This window comes from Chiloscyllium plagiosum, chromosome 27, assembly GCF_004010195.1.
Source record: "Chiloscyllium plagiosum isolate BGI_BamShark_2017 chromosome 27, ASM401019v2, whole genome shotgun sequence".
NCBI lineage: Eukaryota > Metazoa > Chordata > Chondrichthyes > Orectolobiformes > Hemiscylliidae > Chiloscyllium > Chiloscyllium plagiosum.
Window position 1 is genome coordinate 49,364,436 of NC_057736.1, and position 14,168 is coordinate 49,378,603.

General features: G+C 40.9%; 1 protein-coding gene across 5 annotated transcripts in view; it reads left to right on the forward strand.

Moving 5' to 3' along the window:
- The window catches only part of LOC122563768 (interleukin-6 receptor subunit beta-like), a 209,370-nt gene that overhangs the window by 140,512 nt on the left and 54,690 nt on the right, over nucleotides 1–14,168 (forward strand). For all 5 annotated transcript variants that reach the window (XM_043717981.1, XM_043717983.1, XM_043717982.1 and 2 more), the window contains 2 exons: nucleotides 5,070–5,258; nucleotides 11,604–11,705. In XM_043717981.1, coding sequence (XP_043573916.1) covers nucleotides 5,070–5,258; nucleotides 11,604–11,705 — 291 coding nt within the window. The remainder of the gene's footprint in view (nucleotides 1–5,069; nucleotides 5,259–11,603; nucleotides 11,706–14,168) is intronic.

A 14,168-nucleotide genomic window follows, 5' to 3' on the forward strand; every position in this document is an offset into this window, starting at 1 on the left:
GTGGTGGGTGCATGGAATGCATTGCCAGCAGTGGTAGTAGAGACATTAGGGTTATTTAAGTGACTGCTGTCCAAGCACATGGATGGAGTGGCATGGCGGCTCAGTGGTTAGCACTGCTGCCTTAAAAGTACCAGGGACCCGGGTTCGATTCCAGCCTCAGGCAACTATATGTGTGGGTTTCTTCTGTCTGGTTTCCTCCCACAATCCAAAGATGTGCAGGTTAGGTGAATTGGCTATGCTAAATTGCATAGCATTCTGGGATATGTAGGATGGTGCATTAGTCAGGGGTAAATATAGGACAAGTGAACGGATCTGGGTAGATTACTCTTTGGAGGGTCGGTGTGGACTTGTTTGGACTGAAGGGCCTGTTTTCACACTGTAGGGATTCTATGGACAACAGTGAATTGAGGGGTGTGTAGATTAGATTGATCTTAGATTAAGATAAATGCTTGGCACAATATCGTGGGCTGAAGGCCTGTACTGATCTGTGTTTTAAGTCCACATCAACCCTCAGAGTAAATCACCCAGACCCATTCCTCTACCCTATTGCTCTACATTTACCCCTGACTAATGCACCCAACCTACACATCCCTCAATACTATGAGCAATTTAGCATGGCCAATTCACCTGACCTGCACATCTCTCGATTGTAGGAGGAAACTGGAGTGCCCAGTGTAAATCAACACAGAGACAGGGAGAATGTGCAAACTCCACACAGACGGTTGCCCAAGGCTGGAATCGAACCAGGGTCCCTGGCGCTGTGAGAGGCAGCAGTGCTAACCACTAAGCTGTCATGTTGCCCAAAATACAAAATTGACAGATTTGAAAATAGCGAGAGCAAAGTTCTTAGGTAATAAGTTACAGATGGTTTGGTCAGAAGGGCTGATTAATGGCAGATCAAATTTAGAATCATAAAATTTTACAGTATGGAAGGTGGCAATTTGACCCATTGTCTGTAGTAGCCCCCAAAAGTTCATAATCTTATAGTCAATTCTGTCACCTCTTAATCATCTCTGCTCCAAAGAGAATAAGCCCAATCTTCTAAACTTGTGTCTAAAATCCCTCATTCCTGATTCATTCTAATAAATCTCTGTTGCACTGACTCCAGAGCTTGAATATCCTTTCTTAAACAAGGTGCCCAGCAATACCTCAAATGTGGTCTGACCAATGATTTGTAGAGTTATAGCTTCACTTCCTTGCTTTTATATTCTGCCTCTATTTATAAATCTAAGTATCCTGTAAGCCACCTTAACTGTTTCAACTCAGACATCTTCAGAGAATGATGCACTTGAACTACAAGACCCCACTGCTACACTACTCCCTGTAAATTGTACTGTTGAGTCTGTGTTGTCTTGGTTTCTTCCACAAAAATGCATTACCCCATTTGCCAGATATCTGCCCAATTGTCCTTCTGAAATCACTCAGCATCATCCTCACAATTCACTATTCTCCCTAGCCTGGTATAACCTGCACCTTTAGAGATTTTTCTTTCAACACCCATCTTAAAATTGTTTATATAAATCAGAAAAAGCAAAGGTCCTAACACCAATCCCTGGGGAACATCACTTTCAACTCACCTCGTCTAAGAAATGTCTATCAATACCTGCCATCTGTTTTAGCTAATTTATAATCTATGCTGCCAAGGACCCATCAATCTCAAATATTTCTAGTAAGCCAACCAACCTACCATGTGGCACCTTATCAAATGTTTTCTGAAATGCCTCATCCACTGCCTGTGTCACCGCCTCAAACAAACTCTATTAAGTTTGTCAGACATGACGTTGACGAAGCCAAGGTCATGTCTGGAGATGCTGGAGATCAGAGTTGAGAGAGTGGTGCTGGAAAAGCACAGCAGGTCAGGCAGCATCTGAGAAGCAGGAGAATTGACATTTCGAGCATAAGTTGTTCATCATGCTGATGAAGAGTTATGCTTGAAATGTCGATTTTTCTGCTCCTCGATTGCTGCCTGACCAGCTGTGCTTTTCCAACACCACACTCTTTGAAGCCATGTTGATTGTCCAGTATTAACTTATTTTTATCTAATTGCACATATACCTTATCCCAAATTATGGGCTTTATCGGTTTTCTGATGTCAAGCTGAAAGGCCAGTAGTTTCCTGGGTTATCATTTAGCCCTTAAGCAATATGGACATGATTGCAATCCTCCAGTCCCCAGGGACTAATTCTGTGTTCAGATGCCTAGAAAATTTCTGTCAATGGTTCCACAATTTGCTCCCTTACCCCTCTCTCAACAATCTAGGATGTCTCTCATCCTTATCTGGAGTGCTGCCAGCTTTTCGTGTTTAGCACCTATTCTTTATGAATCACTGTTCAGTTTCTCAAAACCTACATTCTCAGCTAGGCCATTGTCACCGTTTTCTAATTTGGTAAAAACAGAAGCAAAGTATTTATTTAGTACCTCTGTCAGAACCTTTTACTTCAGTGAGCAGTTTACCCTGCTTGTTGGTTATGGGCCTCACTCTATCCCTCACTAATCTTTTTTACGATTAATTTAACTTAGAAAAATGTGAACTGATGCACTTTGGAGGAGATAATAAGACAAGGGAGTTCTTGATGAATGGCAGTACACTCGGAGGAATTGAGGTATCATAGAGTACTTGTCCCACAGATCCTTGAAGGTGGCAAAACAGTTTAATAGGTAGTTAAGGCAGCATACGGAACACTTGCATTTATCAGTTGTGGCATTGGTACTGTGTGCAGTTCTGGTCACCAGACCATAGGAAGAATGTGATTACACTGGAGGTGATTCAGAGGAAATTCACCAGGATGTTGCCTAGGATGGAGCAACTTAGTGATTGATGAAAAGCTGGAAAAGCTCTGGTAGCTCTTTAGGGCAGTGAAAGTTGAGTTGGACCTGATTGAGGTGTATCAGATAGAGGAGTGTAGATAAGATGGATAGAAAGTAGCTGTTCCCTTTATTTGAAGGGGCCATAATTTTGAAGTGAAGACCAGGTGGTTTAGAAGAGATTTGAGGCAACTTTTCATCCAGAGTGGTGGGAATCTTGAAGGCGCTGCCTGGATGATAGTAGAGGTGGAAAATTACACAATCTTTCACATAATTACTATGGCCAAGTGCTGGAAAGCTGGCCTGGGAGAAACAGGCTGGCACAGACTTGATGGACCTCATTCCATGGCTTTACAAGATAGATATTTTGTCATCGCTACCTGGGTGACTTTCTGCATTTTTTCAGCAAATAGTCAGTTCTTGATTTTTCTGGCTTTCCTGAATCAATTTTGCTGCCTGAAATGTTAAATCCTGTTTCTCAGCAGCCCTTCCCAGATGATTCACTCTGTCCATGCTGCTTTGTTTGAAGCTTGTTGCTGTACAAATTTAATTTTAAAAATTCCTTTGGTAGCTTCTTTGAATAATCCTGGTTTCCATAGTCTAAGTAAATTCTTCCCACTTGAACTGTCATTTCATTTATGTATCTGGCTTGTTATTTTCACCTTCAATTGACTCTACTTTCCTCTTTGAGATTCTGCCTGCTTAGGCTTCCAAATTTACCCTTCATTGATTTAATTCTGGCTATGAGCTTTGCTGGTTCTCTGAACTTGGTTTAATTAGTGTTATGACTCTTGAGTTCCTTTCTAAGTAGCTGTGTCTTGTGGTGTGCACCCCACTACAGCAGCTTTGTTTACTCTGAGCTGTAAATGTTTCTTTAAATTTCAAACAACCCAGCAGTAGAGGGGCTTATCTTACACAAGATGGAGTTTACTGCATGCTAACAATCGGGTGCAGCTTTCTTGAGTAAGATAGACATTGTAACTAAGATGATTGGGTGATTGTGGAAGATGTTTCTGTCCACTTCACCTCAAAATCCTAAAACAGTTTATCTTTCCTCACACAAGCCCTTTAAAATGCACTTTATGTGGAGCTTAATGCAGACTTCAGCCTTTCAAAACCATTTAAAGACTATATAATTTTTTTTGGTATTTTTGATTGCGACATGAAACAGGAAAAGAGCTGTTGTAAAACTGAGGATTATTGAAGGATCACTGCAGTTTTGAAAGCAAGTTACTGGCTATTCATTGTAGATGCTTTTTTCACAGCTGTTGGTTCAAGTAGTAGATGGTTTGCAGAGGAGCTGGAATTAAGGGCTCTGCACAAATAGAAATTCAACTGGCAACAAATTACTAATTGGTTTGCAAACTAGTGACCAGTTATTGACGAAGGCCTTCTGCCTGTCAACAATCATGCAATTGTTAACTGAACAGTTTGAGCTATGGATATGATAGTGAGAAACCATCAGCTCTCTGCAAGCTCAGAAGCCGTCTTTGTTCTCCACAGTGAAAGCCACTTTAAATCTGAAGAAACCATTTATTTTTCTTTCAGCAATTGCTGTACATTTTAGTACTGAATCATAGACCTAAATGTTAACCGGTCACCCTGTGCCTCTTGCAAGTAAGTGAAAGCATCTGGAGAAAATGACAATGAAGCAACATTCCGAGCAGCATAAGATTCATTCCGACAAATGCTGTGAACAGAGGCCAATCCTTCCCAATCTTTCTATCTGTTGATAACATCTCTGTTTTTTTCTTGTCTTTAACTCTGTATGTGGTTAAGGGAGAGTTCATAACAGGGTTTTGAATTTTAGTTTGTAATGTTATCAAACTAATTTATAATAAATAACAATTCTTGTTAAGTACAGAAACCAATCCTATACTTGCTGTCAACCTAGGTCTAATGGAAGGTATTTGGGGAATTCTGTGCACTTTTAAAAATCTTTAACTTTTGTGATGACTTCGGGAATGATTGTCAGTGATGATTGTCAGTGCTCTGCTCCAATGTGGTGTATCATCAAGTGTATTGCTGTGGGTTTGGAGTTACAATCACATGTAGGCCTGACTGGGTAAAGAGGACAGATTTACTTCCCTAAAATGGTATCAACGATTCAGGTAAAAGTAAAAGTAATCACCTCATCCCAAATTCATGCAACAGGAATTAAAAATGAGGTTACACATTGATCTCAGACAGTTCATATTTTGAGTCGGTCTACTATCAGTTCAGAGTTCTGACTTATGGATTATTTGCTCATTCACCTTTCTCAGGTATTGCTGCCCTTCGTCCATTCGTAAACATCATCCCGATTACAGAGCATAGTCTCCAAATTTATTGGACACATCCAAGCATCCCAGTTCTTGGTTACATAGTAGAATGGTGTAAAATGTCAGAAGAATATTCTTGTGAAATCAACTGGAAGAAAGTTTCAGCAGACAGCACTGGTTCCATCCTACAAGGTAAGGAGTCATTATCTGCCATCATAGACTGAAGATGTTATCACAGACAAGGAGGAATTGAATTGCATTATTGTATTGCCCTCTATGGGTAGGTTCTTATTTCCTTTTCCATTTTACAGAAAAGGTAGGCAATACTCTGCTTCCCAAAACCTTGTTTGCGAAGTTCAAGTTTTGAAAAAAATGGACAAGGCAAATTCCTTAAGATGAAAGCTCTGTTGAGTTTATTAACAAATTATTTGTCTTTCTGTGCAGTTTGTTACTCTTTTCTGACCATTCACCAGACTCACTCAACTGCACCCTTATGCTGATTGATGCTTCTCCTACATTGTCATCATCTTCAGCAAAAGCACTTCACCAATTGGATGAAAACATGCCATTACAGATTCTCGCATGTCTGTTCTTTCACCTCAATATTACATCATGGAGACAGCAGACCCAACAAATCAACTTCAGTATCCTTGGATTTGCAGCTTTGTAAAATGAAACTTTCAATGACCCTCCATATTGCCCAGTTGTTACTAATCAGATTTTAAAAATAATATATCAGGCAACAAATTTAAACTTAAACAAAAACCCTTAATTTATTATTAATAATAAAATTTTAGCAAGACATAGATAAACAACAAGGCAATCTATGGCCATTAGCCCAATCCTCTTTATACACCATCCCTGGCACAAATGGACAAACAGATACAGTTAAGGGATATCATCGTTGTGGGTATGTTTGCCAAGCTGGTAGGTTGATTTGCAGATGCACCATACATGCGGAGATATCAGCAAGTTCACATTGGTTACAATTATTGGATTTCATTGTTAATTGTATCCAGGACTGTACTGAATTAATTGCCTCACAATGTTGCAGCTTCTGGACAATGATAATTATAATAAGTTTGAATTTCCTATTTAGTGTGAGGGAGAGAAGAATGGGCCTAGGACTCTTGTTTCAATCTAAATAAATGTCATAACAAGGGTATGAAGACAGAGCTGGCTAAAATCAACTAGAAAATCAAGATGGTTTAGTAAATTTGTTTGTTATTATTTAGGGTGGTGTTTAATATTTTCAAGGAGAAAGTGAGGTCTGCAGATGCTGGAGATCAAAGTTGAAACTTTATTGCTGGAACAGCACAGCAGGTCAGGCAGCATCCAGGGAACAGGAGATTCGACGTTTCGGGCACAGGCCCTTCTTCAGGAATAATATTTTCAGCAAAGTTATGAAACAGTTAGAATCAGAGATTCTCAGAGTGCACCTCTGTGGTTAACCAAGGAGTTTAATGATAATATCAAATTAAAATAAAAAGTGAACATCTCTAAAGATTGGTGATAGATTGAAAAAAATTGGGGGTAAAAATTTAAAGAGGAAGAAAGCCAGAGAAATAAAAGCAGTAAGAATGTTTGTAAAGATTGTCAAAGGAAAACAGCAAGTAAAATGAAAGCTAGTCCTCCCAAGAAAGTCTTCAGAATCAACTATAGTCAGAGGTATACAGCACAACAAAGAACCCTTCATCCCATCAAGTCTGCACCAGTCAAAAATCATCATGTAACTTGTTAATCCCATTTTCCAGCACTTGGAATTATCCATCCAGCATAATGGATAATGAAAAAAAATTGAAATTTTCAACAAATATTTTTGGAGATTCTGCACTGAGTTCAACTTGAGTAACATCCCAGAACTGTCTAGCATCACTGTACCATGCCAGGAATACCTGGGATAAACGTTGGGGGGGTGGGGGTGAAGGAACAAAGTTAAAACAATTAGAATCACTCATGAGAGGACACAGGAAATGTCGCACTACAGTCTGACCAGTCCTAGATTTGATGGACTGCATTCTAGGGTCTTAAAATACAGTGGCTACAGGGATAATAGATGAACTGGTTTTATTTTTCTAAAATTCCATAGATTCTGGAAAGTTCCATCAGATTGGAAAGTCATGAATATAACTCTTCTGTTCAAGAAAGAGATGAAATGGGAAATAGGTAACTACAAGCAAATTAACATCTTTCATAGGGAAAATGCTAGAATCAGCTCTTAAAGGAAGTTATAGGAGGACAGTTAGAAGTTCTTAACACAATCAGGCAATGCCAACATGCTTTCGTGAAAGGCAAATGTATTTGACTAACTTACCGTAATTACTTCAGGAAGTAACAAACTGTGGACCAAAGGTATATGCAGATTTTTAAAAGGCATTTTACAAGGTCTTTTAAAGGCATCAAGAGTTACTACACAAAATAACCTCTTGTGTTATAGGGATTAGCATCCCCACTTTTCCAGTACTGTTTCTAAGGGAGAGAAATCTACCCTTGAATTCTTACAACCACGTGGTCTTCTTTCAAACTCATCTCACACAATAGCTCTATTCCAGTCATGGCTGCTATGTTCTTATTGGTTTAAAGAATGATACAGTTAGCAAATCCAAAGCTGGCCCTTTTTTTTATTTTGAAGGTGACTGGCAAGGTCCAGTCTTTATTTCCTATCTCCAAATGCCCAGAGGGCAGTTAAGAATCAATCACATTGTTATGGGCCTGAGTCCTGAAATGCAAAGTGAACAACAGGCAAGTTGTTGGATGGAATCCTGAGGGACAGGATGTACATGTATTTGGAAAGGCAAGGACTGATTAGGGATTGTCAGTATGGCTTTGTGCATGGGAAATCCTATCTCTCAAACTTGATTGAATTTTTTGAAGTAACAAAGAGGATTGATGAGGGCAGAGCGGTGGATGTGATCTATATGGACTTCAGTAAGGTATTCGACAAGGTTCCCCATGGGAGACTAGTGAGCAAGGTTGGATCACATGGAATACAGGGAGAACTAACCATTTGGATACAGAACTGGTTCAAAGGTAGAAGACAGAGGGTAATGGTGGAGGGTTGTTTTTCAGACTGGAGGCCTGTGACCAGTGGAGTGCCACAAGGATTGGTGCTGGGTCCATTACTTTTTGCCATTTGATTTGGATGTGAGCATAAGAGGTATAGTTCGTAAGTTTGCAGATGACACCAAAATTGAAGGTGTAGTGGACAGCGAAGAAGGCTATCTCAGATTACAATGGGATCTTGATCAGATGGGCCAATGGGCTGAGGAGTGGCAGATAGAGTTTAATTTAAATAAATATGATGGGAAAGCAAATCTTAGCAGGACTTATACACTTAATGGTAAGGTCCTAGGGAGTGTTGCTGAACAAAGAGACCTTGGAGTGCAGGTTCATAGCTCCTTGAAAGTGGAGTCACAGATAGATAGGATACTGAAGGAGGTGTTTGGTATTCTTTCCGTTATTGGTCAGAGTATTGAGTACAGGAGTTGGGAGGTCATGTTGCAGCTATACAGGACATTGGTTAGGCCACTTCTGGAATATTGTGTACAATTCTGATCTCCTTCCTATTGGTAGGATATTGTGAAACTTGAAAGGGTTCAGAAAAGATTTACAAGAATGTTGCCAAGGTTGGAGGATTTGAGCTATAGGGAGAGCTTGAATAGGCTAGGGCTGTTTGCCCTGGAGTATCAGAGGCTGAGGGGTGACCATACAGACGTTTATAAAATTGTGAGGGGCATGGATAGGATAAATAGACAAAGTTTCTTCCATGGGGTGTGGGAGTCTAGAACTAGAGAGCATAGGTTTAGGGTGAGAGGGGCAAGATTTAAAAGAAACCAAAGAGGCAACTTTTTCATGTAGAGGGTGGTGCGTGTATGGAATGAGCTGCCAGAGGAAGTGGTGGAGGCTGGTATGATTGCAACATTTATAAGGCGTCTGGATGGGTATATGAATAGGAAGGGTTTGGAGGGATATGGGTCAGGTACTGGCAGTAGGTTGGGATATCTGGTTGGCATGGACGGGTTGGATCGAAGGGTCTGTTTCCATGCTGTACACCTTTATGACTCTATAACGGAGCTGATCCTTAGAAGTCTAAATTCAACGTGTGTGGTTTATTCACGTGCACGTGGTGAGCAGCTCAAAGGCTCTCCACTGATTTACAAATAGCCATGGCTTTGATGTATAAAGTAGTTATACACTCAATTCCTACTTGACACTAGTCTTGGTGTATCTCACATGTTATGACTGTTAATGCTTAAACCTGGCTGTTCATATTCCATAGAGTCTTAAACAAAATACTGTTTTATTACATTTAAGCAAGATACATGCTCCCTGAAAACCATGTTATCCAAGTAGTAGAGGTGAAGTCACCATGATCTAAGAGACCATAGGGCTGCTCTCTTGTGAGAGTGAGACAACTGTTGGTGAGCGTAATCTGAAGGTCACAGTCGAGAAATATGTTAACCTCAGCTGGTATATGGGAATTGAACCTGTGCACATCGAATCCTTGCAGTTAGGAAACAGGCCTTTTGGCCCAACAAGTCCACACTGGCCTTCTGAAGAGTAACCCCCCCCCCCCAGACCCATTCCCCTCCTCTATTACTCAACATTTACCCCTGATTAATGCACCTAACTTACACATCGCTGAACACTATGGGCAATTTAGCATGGCCAATTCAGTTAAGCTACACTTCTTTGGATTGTAGGAGGAAGCCCATGCAGACACGGGGAGAATGTGCAAACTCCACACAGACAGTCACCCGAGGCTGGAATCGAACCTAGTGCTATGAGGCAGCAGTGCTAACCACTAAGCCACCCTGCCACCTTTATGCTATTGGCATTTTTATATTACAAACTAGCCATCCAGCCAATTGAGTTAACATTCCTTTCATCATAAAGGTTAAAGCAGCCCACATCCATGAATATCCATTCCCTTCACAACTGACAGTGACAGAGTAAGTTCTGTGTATGAGATGCATTACTGAAGTTCACCAAGATAGCATCACTTAAATCCACAATGACTCCATCTGAAAAGCTAAAGACAGATTGAACATGGAATACCACCACCTGCAAGCCCCTTTCAAGCCACTCATCTTCCGCAGTTGAAAATATTTGCTAATATGTTAGATTAGATTAGATTCCATACCGTGTGGAAACAGGCCCTTCAGCCCAACCAGTCCACACAGATCCTCCGAAGAGTAACCCACCCAGACCCATTTCCCCTCTGACTAATGCACCTAACACTACGGGCAATTTACCATAGCCAGTTCATCTGGCTTGCACATCTTTGGACTGTGGGAGGAAACCTGAGCACCCGGAGGAAACCCCACGCAGACACGGGGCGAATGTGCAAACTCCACACAGACAGTCGCCCAAGGCAGGAATCAAACCTGGGACCCTGGTGCTGTGAGGCAGCAGTGCTAACCACTGAGTCACTGTGCCACCCCTTTCTGGAATTCCCTGCATAAAGGCATTGTGGGTCACAACACTTGGACTGCAGCAGGTCAAGAAGACACCTTCACTTTCTCAAGGAGAAACTAGGAATTGGCAATCAATCCTTGCTCAGTCAGTGACACTCACATCCCATGAATGATTTTTAAATAATAAGATTTATACCTATATGTAATGATATGAACCGATGTCCCCAGACTGTTAGCCTCAGGTACTCCATTACTTGGCCACTTATGTTAGCACTATGCAGTAGAACGCACTCCCCATCCACCTCAAATACTGTCCCCCCTCTCTCAGGCAAAATAAATTAAGAGTAGAACAAAAGTCTCCAGGAGTGAAATTCGGCACAAAAGGATGATGTAAATCTGAAATTCTACTTTGAAAAATGGAAACTGAAACACTCCAGTCTAAGATTTATACATATCTAAGAGAAACATATCAAAGACAGGAAATTGCAGATGAAGTGCTGATCATCCCTGTCTAATTGATGGCCCAGGGGATTGAGTGAATAGTGTCCTGTTTCGATGTTTCTATTTTATAAATAAATTATTTCTGTGTATTTGTGTGAGTATGTTTGACTTGCTTTTCAGAGTCTGATCACATGTCATTATGATGTCACCAGCCATTTGGAGGGAAATCAGTCGAGCTTATTGCTTTGGAGAGTGAATGTCTCCTTTTTACAGTACTTGTTTGTATAGTACCTCTTTGGCTTTCTATCCTTCTTAAAACGTAACAATTTTAAAAAATGCAGACCAACAGGAACTGAAAAAATGCATTGGTCTGGTGCTTTAGCTAGTTTATAGGGGATGAACCAATTCAGATGACAGCAGGTTATTAGTTTCTGCATACTTTCCCGATCTATGTACGCAAATCTAAACACACTGAATTTGACTAGGGAGCAATATTTGTAAGTCTGTTCAGTGATTGCTGCTGTAGTCTGTGGGTGAATATTAACGTTTTTGCCATCATTATTGCAAGTCCTGAATGTGTATTGCAGTGTCTGTTGCCATCAATTGGTTAATCTTATTACGTACTCCAAACGTTTCCTTGTACGTCAGTAAAATCTTGCATCTGTGTTCATCCCTGCAGAGAATATCGAACCCATGAAACGTTATGCCATCTCCATCTACCCTCTCCTTTTAAAAGGACTTGCACTTCCATATTCTACTGAAGCCTATTCCAAGCAAGGTGGTAAGCGACTCTCAATTTCCCTCTTGTGCTCGTTGATTAGTGTTTCACTATAACACTTCCTGTGCCATCTCTCACTGCTGATTGGCTTCATAGTGTGAACAGGATAATTCTGGACCAAATCTGAGTCAGGTAGATTTGAGTCAATCTCACCTGACAACAGTTCTCAGTTTTTCCTCCGAAGTTTCCAATAGTTGCAAAAAATCATCATAAACCAGTGCTGGATTTTTTAAGGCCTTTACAATCTTCCAGAGGTATAGTTTCTAGAATTATCCACAATAAGAAAGCGAGAGCTTAAAACATCTTTTAAAGTCTCACATTTGTAAGACCTCTCTCTAACAATAAAAAGATTGATTGTCGCGTTTCTATAAAATATCAAAATACAATACTGTAAACATTCTAACAGTGAACTTGTTACTTACAGTAGAATTAGGATGCACAGAATGGGGTAGCAAAATGCAGGGGATGTAGATAATCGAAATGTGGAGCTGGTTTAAGGAACAGATATTGCGTGTCCTTGATAGGTACGTTCCTGTCAGGCAGGGAGGAAGTGATAAGGTAAAGGAACAGTAGTTTACTACAGAAATTGCATCTCTTGTTAAGAAGAAGAAAGAGGCTTATGTGTTGATGAGGCAAGATGGTTCAGATGAGACGATGGAGAGTTACAGATCAGCTAGGAAGGATTTAAAGAGCAAAGAGAGGACACAAGCAGTCTTTAGTAAATAGAATAAAGGAGAACCCTATAGAAAGCTTTCTGGAAGTATGTGAGGAATAAAAGGATGATTAGGGTAGGAATAGGGCCAGTCAAAGACAGAAGTGGGAAGTTGAGTGTAGACCCTGTGGAGATCGGAGAGGTGCTAAATGAACATTTCTCATCGGTGTTCACTCAGGAAAAGGAGAGTATTGTAGAGGAGAAGAATGAAGTACGAGATATTAGACTAGGAAGGATTGAGGTTAGTTACGCACAGCTGTTCTCAATTCTAGAAGTAGTGAAAGTAGACAAGTCTCCTGGGCCAGATGGGATTTATCTGAGGATTCTCTGGGAAGCTTGGGAGGAGATAGCAGAGCATTTGGCTTTGATATTTGAGTCGTCATTGTCTACCAGTTTAGTACCAGGGGACTAGAGGATTGCAAATGTTGTGCCTTTGTTCAAGAAGGGCAGTAGAGATGACCCAGGTAATTATAGACCAGTGAGCCTTACTTCTGTTGTAGGAAAGGTTTTGGAAAGAATTATGAGAGATAAGATTTATAATCAACTAGCAAGCAACAATTTGATTTCAGATAGTCAACATGTTTTGTCAAGGTTCTGGATTAGTGGTGCTGGAAGAACACAGCAGTTCAGGCAGCATCCGAGGAGCAGTAAAATCGACGTTTCGGGCAAAATCCCTTCATCAGGAAATGTTGATTTTACTGCTCCTCAGATGCTGCCTGAACTGCTGTGATCTTCCAGCACCACTAATCCAGAATCTGGTTTCCAGCATCTGCAGTCATTGTTTTTACCTAGATGGTTTTGTCAAGGGCAGTCATATCTCACAAACCTTATTGAATTTTTTGAGAATGTGAGCAAGCATGTAGATTAGGGTAGGGCAGTTGACGTGGTATACTTGAATTTCAGTAAAGCCTTTGATAAGGTTCTGCATGGTAGGCTGTTGGAGAAAATGCAGAGGCATGGAATTGAGGGTGATTTAGCAGTTTGGATTAGAAACTGGCTTTCTGGAAGAAGGTGGTTGATGGAAAATATTCAACCTGGAGTCCGCTTACTAGTGGTGTGCCACAAGAATCTGTTTTGGGACCACTGCTGTTTGTCATTTTTATAAATGACTTAGACACAGGCATAGGTGGTTGGATTAGTAAATTTGCAGGCGACACTAAAGTCGGTGGAGTAATGGACAGTTTGGAAGAATGTTATAGGTTGCAGGGGGACTTGGAAAAACTGCAGAATTGGGCTGAGAAATGGCAAATGGAGTACAGTGCAGCTAAATGTGAGGTGATGCACTTTGGGAAGAATAACAGGATGGCAGAATACTGGGTCAATGGAAAGATTCTTGGTAGTGTGGATGTGCAGAGGGATCTTGAGGTCCATGTGCATAGATCCCTGAAGGTTGCCACCCAGGTAGATAGTGCTGTTAAGAAGGCATATGGTGTGTTAGGTTTCATTGGTAGAGGGATTGAGTTCCAGAACTGCAATACCATGCTGCAACTGTACAAAACGCTGGTGCGGCCACACTTGGACTATTGTGTACAGTTCTGGTTGCCCCATTACAGAGAGAATGTGGAAGCATTGGAAAAGGTGCAGAGGAGATTTACCAGGATGTTTCCTGGTCTGAAGGGAAGGTCTTATGAGGAAAGGCTGAGAGACTTGGGTCTGTTCTCATTGGGGAGAAAGTGAGGTCTGCAGATGCTGGAGATCAGAGCCGGAGATGTGTTGCTGGAAAAGCGCAGCAGGTCAGGCAGCATCCAGGGAAC